The sequence below is a fragment of the Gastrolobium bilobum genome, unplaced genomic scaffold, assembly GCF_033153095.1.
Source record: "Gastrolobium bilobum isolate Gb01-03AN ecotype WA unplaced genomic scaffold, APGP_CSIRO_Gbil_v1 utg70309, whole genome shotgun sequence".
NCBI classification, from domain to species: Eukaryota; Viridiplantae; Streptophyta; class Magnoliopsida; order Fabales; family Fabaceae; genus Gastrolobium; species Gastrolobium bilobum.
In genome coordinates, this window is record NW_026899421.1 from 6727 (window position 1) to 12981 (window position 6255).

General features: G+C 34.2%; 1 protein-coding gene across 3 annotated transcripts; it reads right to left on the reverse strand.

Annotated features, from left to right (window-relative positions):
• Nucleotides 1-1903: 1903 nt before the first annotated feature.
• LOC133290396 (vacuolar cation/proton exchanger 3-like) lies at nucleotides 1904-5539 on the reverse strand. Of its 3 annotated transcripts, none has more exons than XM_061488467.1 (12): nucleotides 5258-5539; nucleotides 4455-4522; nucleotides 4308-4336; nucleotides 3816-4012; nucleotides 3464-3676; nucleotides 3236-3364; nucleotides 2999-3115; nucleotides 2832-2885; nucleotides 2620-2736; nucleotides 2416-2506; nucleotides 2233-2297; nucleotides 1904-2136 (listed from the first exon to the last, which is right to left on the reverse strand). In XM_061488467.1, the coding sequence occupies exons 1-11, from the start codon at nucleotides 5405-5407 to the stop codon at nucleotides 2236-2238; spliced, it is 1227 nt and encodes a 408-aa protein (XP_061344451.1). In that variant the 5' UTR covers nucleotides 5408-5539; the 3' UTR covers nucleotides 1904-2136; nucleotides 2233-2235. The 3 variants fall into 3 exon arrangements, with proteins under 3 accessions (XP_061344451.1, XP_061344450.1, XP_061344449.1); XM_061488466.1 differs by having other exon boundaries at nucleotides 2237-2297; nucleotides 5132-5539; XM_061488465.1 differs by having other exon boundaries at nucleotides 5132-5539.
• Between the last annotated feature and the right edge of the window lie 716 nt (nucleotides 5540-6255).

Genomic DNA, 6255 nt, shown 5'->3' on the forward strand with positions numbered 1-6255 from the left:
AGAAAGGAAAAAATCAGAAACTCATATTCAAAAATATTACAAATCTAAAAGTAAAGAAACATGCATCACAAACATTCATGAAAGAAAACTCAAGGTAAAGTTACAAACCGGTTCTTAAAGAGTCAAAGTTACTAAACTAGAGCTAGGAAGAAAAAGATCAGAAATGTGAAAACAGTAGCTCGTATGCAGATCTGTGGTTTCTTTCCTTGAAGTTGCGTTGTCAATGCACTTCGAGATCAAGAATTGAAGAACAAGCACCAGCTTTCAAGACAATTTCTTAACACTCAGATTCGAAGAGAGAAAATACAAAATTCTAAATGTAAAACTGAAACTAACAAGTACGGTCTCTGACCCTAAATGACTCAGACTTCTATTTAACTAAAAACTAAAAAGCTGCCTCAAAATGCATTGCTGTCCATCCATCTCTTTGTCCATCCAATGGTTCAGATTTGATCTTGCTTTCAAAAAGTTGATCTTGCTTTCAAACTGCAGTAAAAATAACAAAAGAGAATAGTAAATCATCAAATTACCTCTTTCTCTCTCTTTTTTTTACCTTTGGGCTGATTGGTACTCATTTGGCCCATTACCATGCACTAATATCCAGCCTTCACCTCAAATATTATAAAAACTAAGCCATTAAAATTAGTCATAATTGATAGCTAACAGCTCATACCTTGCATAGTGATAGGGGCCCTTGTTGTCGGGGTCAGCAGAAAGACAACTGGGGTCCCGTTCTCAGGTGAGCGGGCGGAGGTCCGGGGGTAGCGCTCCCAGGCCCGTAGAGGCTAGGTACTGTTGTGTGCCTTTGATTTATTATAATTTTCTTAGTAGTTTGGACTTGGGCCCATGAATAGCTACTGAATTTTCTAATCCTATTTATATTTTTCTTGTAAACCGAGTGACTTGTAACGAATGACGGTGAGGTGAATATAGTACAGACATGTTAAACGTAGCCTATTTTGGTTGAACCAGGATAAATCGCCGTGTCAATCTCTCTTCTCTCTTCTCTTTTCTCTTTTCTGTTTTGTCGATTTTGTGTGATTATCGATTTCCAACATAGAAAAGATAATTGTTATGCGAATTACCCATTCAATGGTGAGATAGAAAGAGTTTGTAGATTTACCTTGTGGTCTTTCTTTCCTTTTCTCCTTTCCCCTAGGGGTATCAATTTAGTTAGTTGTCTTGTTGATTGGGGCTGCTGCCCCCCTTCAACCACCAAAAAAATAAAATAAAAAATGTAATTGAGCTTTTGAAAATCAATTCTCTTTCAAGATTTAAATGAATCCAAATGTGCATTATATTTAGGCATCAACAAATACGTGAATTAACGTGGTTGTTTTTAGCATAACCAATCTCTCAAGTTTACATCTTGATTCTTGAATACGTAATTGTTTTAAAAATTTGATATTGATTTTGTAGGTGTTCACGGTATTAGGTATGTATGAATTTGAGAAATAGTTTTGCACCATTTGAACAAAATCAATTTGGTTGTCCAATTTTTTTTTTCAAAAAAAAAATGCTAATTGGAATGGGCTTATTGCTATGGTTATGTGTGTGGGACAATGATTATGGCTTGGTGGGTGTGGGGTGTGAGTGAGAATTATAAGCTTGTGATGTGAAACAATCATGGTTAGAGTTTTGGTACAAGTACTTAATCTAAACCTAAATTTTCTAATTAATTTGGATTGGTTTTTCTAGTTTATCCGGTCAACTTGATCAAATGAACAACCCCACTACTATTGTGTAGAGTGGGCTTAAACCTAACAAGTATGTTTTGGGCCTAAGCACAAGCCCATCTATTTGTTTGGTTTCCCTTTAGTAGCACAAAAAGGAAAATACATTATGCAAACTCATAAAGAGATTCTTGCTAAAACATACTCAAACTCACAAGAACAATTTCCATTTATTTGAAATCTCTGTGATATAACATCCATATGATTAAAAATCTTGGACACAAAATCACTAGCAGAGATCTATTCACAGCTTGCAATTAAATTACTTGCAAACTTCTTCTGCCTTGTATCTGGATATGACAAAATGATTGAAATGAACAAATAACCAATTCATTGAATCTCCATTTGAGTTTGGATGCCACCATCCTTCATCTCAGGAAGGGACCAAAATAGGCCAAAAATCCTGCAATCCAAGTTCCCACAGTTAGCTCCAGAGATATTACATGCACACAATGACACAAATCATTACATCTGCATGTGTCACATGACATGAATTTACCTACTAGGCACTTAAAACTGCATCAGTGGCTGATTTAACTGTGATGTTAGTCACATTTGCTTGGTCTGGGGAAAAAAAGGTGATCAAATTTTAGACATGAATTACAAAATTCATAGTTTATAAGAATGGTATAGAATTTGAGTATTTATGTAACCATGGGATAGTTTTACAAATTCTACTTACCAAAGGGTGTTCTCTGTACAAAGAAGCAAGCCCCAATAACAATGTAGCATAGCAGGAGAATAAGTCCTTTCATGTAGTGAGAAGAACCATCCTATAAATAAGATGGTGGTTTTGTCAATATTACTTATATTTCATTGAGAGATTAAGTGAAAATTCAAAGTAAAAATATGGAGTTTTTGTTGGTTGATATCATGTTAAATGTACCTGTAAAGTGAAGGATGTGGCTATTATTGCCAAAGCAAGAGAACCTGTCTCTAAGAGGTTGAAGTTGAGGTCCATTTTGACACCCATTATCCAAGCAACAGTCACGCATAGAGGAACCTATATTGTAATTGCATAAGCTTTCATCACTCCAAAAAGCAATTAATAGCTAAATGAAAGTACCCGTTTACATATTAAAGGTGAGAGTATCTTACCACAAACATGCTAATTTGAGTTGCAGAACCCAATGCAACACCCAATGAAATGTCCTGCAGTCATGGCATTACTTTAGTTTCAGTGAACTGATGTTATTGCTTGGACAATATGAATTTATGTTAAATGAAATGAAGTGTGCAATTTACAACACTCTTCATGTTCTCACCAGTTTGTTCTTGAAAGCAAATATGACTGCTCCTGCATGTTCAGCTGCATTGCCAACAATTGGAAGCAAGATTATGCTGAGAAAGCTAACAGACAAACCCCATGAATCTGATGCATCCTGTTAAGATTGACATTTTTTGTTATCAATAGTATTATTACAATAGTAAAAAATGTAATTCATTGCTTTTTCTTGAATAGATGTCTAAACATTTTAAGAGAAAATTTTTAGGTCAATTACCTCAATTGTATCCACCACGTATTCAGACAACAAAGCAATGAACACAGTCATCCCAACTAGCCAAGCAAAGCCACTCCAGAATCCAATCACAGCTTGTTCTTCTGAAGCATTGTTGCCATCTCCAACTTCCTGATCAATGCATGATGTTAAATATTACTTGTAAGATGATATTGACATAAACTAGAATAACAAATCAACTTCACCATTTCATAAATCAAGAAAGCATACCTCTTCAGCTTCAAATAATTCCCGGTGTGTCCATAGTTGAAAAACAAGGTAAGCAAAATATGCAATCAACATCACAATACTAGAAGCTCTTGACAAGTAGAGAGATGGGTCTGCAGTGAGAGCAGGTGAGGCAGCACCATATCTGAACAGCATTGGAAGCAAGTGGCACAACAATCCCAGAAGCAGCATAAGTGAGTTCACATCTGCTTGTCTCTGCAAATTCAATATCCAACAAGAAATGCAGAAAATTTAATGCTTAACATTAGTCATTATTCCACTATAAAGACTATATATGAAGAACTATAAATATGCACTCATTAGATGAAACTGTGAAAGGATTTTGAGGCCTTACTCTGTCATATTTTTGTTCCGCTCTAAGGTTTGCAATGCCACCACAGAATAGAGAAGTTCCAAGAACCAGAAGAAGGTTTGAAAGGATGGAACCCAAGAGAGAATACTTAACCACAGCAATTTTGTTACTACTGAGTGCAAGTATTGCTATTACAAGCTCAGTAACATTCCCACATGTTGCATTTAGAAGCCCTCCAACTGTAATTGAGAATTTTTAAAACATTTAGTTCCAATGACACCATAATCAATTTTACTCTTTAACAATTTGTAAGAATAAATTTTCTTCATTCTAGTTTTAACACTTTGATTTTACTAATTTCAAGATCATAAATAGCACATGGTTTGTCTCAAAAAACCAATTTTTATAGCAATTGGCTGTCAAAAGAGTCTAGCAAATTTTGATGTATATTTTATGTTCCAAATTCAAATTAATTAACAATGAATAATTTTATTGTGATAAACTCTCAAAAATTGATAAACTGCAGGTTCATACCTGTGGGACCAGTGTAATAGGCAACTTGTCTGCAATATTTGTAGTAATTAACAATCACCAACACAGAAAATAGAAAAAGAATCAGCCATCAACCCAGAAATGAAAACGAATGAGGCAAAGATAAACAAGAGTGCAATAAGTACTTACTCAGTGATGAAGCTTACACGTTCAGCAAGTGGGGTAAGCCCAACTAAGCTCAACACAAAAACCAAGGGCTGTTTCCAATAAAAAAAATATAATCATATCATAACATATTTTAGCAAAAGACCATAGACAAATAAATTTGCAACATATAAGAGGCCAACATGAAGTAGTGGAAAAGTTATTCCTTTATAATTGAGATGTCATAGTTAGAATTTGGAAAATATTCTCTTTCCAAATATGCATATGTTAAAAATTATCCTTGAAATCTCACTCAATAACTTAAACTTTTGAATTAAATTTGATTTTTACGGTCTTTAAACTATGTATAAGAATTGTCCTCACCCCATCTTTCGTGACGTCTAATGGAGAGTGATTTTTAATTAAAAACATCCATCAAATTTATAAAGAAAAAAGTTTTCGATGTTACTTTAGATAACTTTATTTAATGTTCATCAAAACGACGTCATTTTGGGGTTGAAAAATTAAAAAATTAGAGTGATAAAGACTATTATAACCCTGAAATAAATTAAAATTACAAAAATACCATGATTTTCGTCCCAAAACGACGTCGTTTTGATGAATATTAGATAAAGTTATCTAAAGTAACATCATAAAAAACAAACCCAATTTTATAAGTCTCACTCTTCCAAAACATAATAAGAGGAATAAGAGGAACTCACTCTTCCAAAGCCATAGCATTGAGAAAAGATGGCAGCAGGAATGGCAGGGAAGAGAATGGAAAGCTTGGTTCCAAGAATAACCTCTTGGAAGTTAACAAGCAAGTTTCTAAGCAAAGCACAGCGAACCTTGGACACAAGAGTGCGGTCAGATTTCTTGCGCAATGAAGATGATGACATGTTGTGTGCAGTGCGGCCATGCTTCGTCTCCTTGCTCAACCCCTTGATGTTTCCATTCTCCAGGAGCCATGTTTGTTCTTGTAATTGGTGAGAACCCATTTGCTAGTAACTCAGTCTCTGTAACACAAGCAAAGGACAAAGCCAGTGTAGATAGATATGATGATGGCTTTTGTAGAGAAACTACAAAATGATATATAGTATAGTGTACTTTGTGACTGTCACAATAGCTATCTCTCTAGCTCTGCATGTATTGGTTTTTGTTCATGTATGATATATAGAAGTTGAAGGTGGCAAAACCTTCCAAAAGTATGAACCTTCCGCGTAGTTTCGTGAGTATTTAATATAGAAGGAATTTAAAAAAATTTCTGTTTAAAATTTACTTATAGATATACAATATACCATTACAAGAAAATTGGTTTTTAGGGCGTTGAAAGTACTTATCTACCAACTATTAATTTAAGTGGTAAAAATTAGTATGTACTCCTAATATATGTTAATTAGTTTCATGATAATCATTTGTTTTTGTAGTAGGAGATTATTTCTTAGAGATCTCGAGTTCAAATAATGAGAAGGAAGAAAAAGGTGTCTCGTGGAATTGGAAAAATTTCAGATAGAAAAAATCATGGAAAGATTGTTTACCGAATTGTAATATCAGGAAACAAAATATGTACAATCCCCTAATTATAGACTGCAATTAATAGCGGATTTGATGTACCATATATTATACAAAGAGAAGGAAATTCTTGAGGGAGAGAATCAATTCAAACCAAAAGCTTAAGTTGTTGGGTGATGGTTTTTTTAACGGTTTATATTATTTTCTAACACACCTTCTCATGCAAAGGTCATTTGGGCTTAAAGCATGATGTTGGTTTTCTTGCAGTCTATCAAGAAAAACACATTTGTTCCTAAGATTATGACTTTTTGGCCTCTTCACTGTTCAATCAAGG

Bases quoted from the DNA above. Each gene is read 5' to 3' on its own strand.
- LOC133290396 (XM_061488466.1), bottom strand. From the start codon at position 5,407: ATGGGTTCTCACCAATTACAAGAACAAACATGGCTCCTGGAGAATGGA. The intron at 4,523-5,131 runs GTGAGTTCCTCT...TATTGGAAACAG, and splicing joins AATGCTATGGCTTTGGAAGA to CCCTTGGTTTTTGTGTTGAG. The intron at 3,116-3,235 runs GTAATTGACCTA...CAATCTTAACAG, and splicing joins ACGTGGTGGATACAATTGAG to GATGCATCAGATTCATGGGG.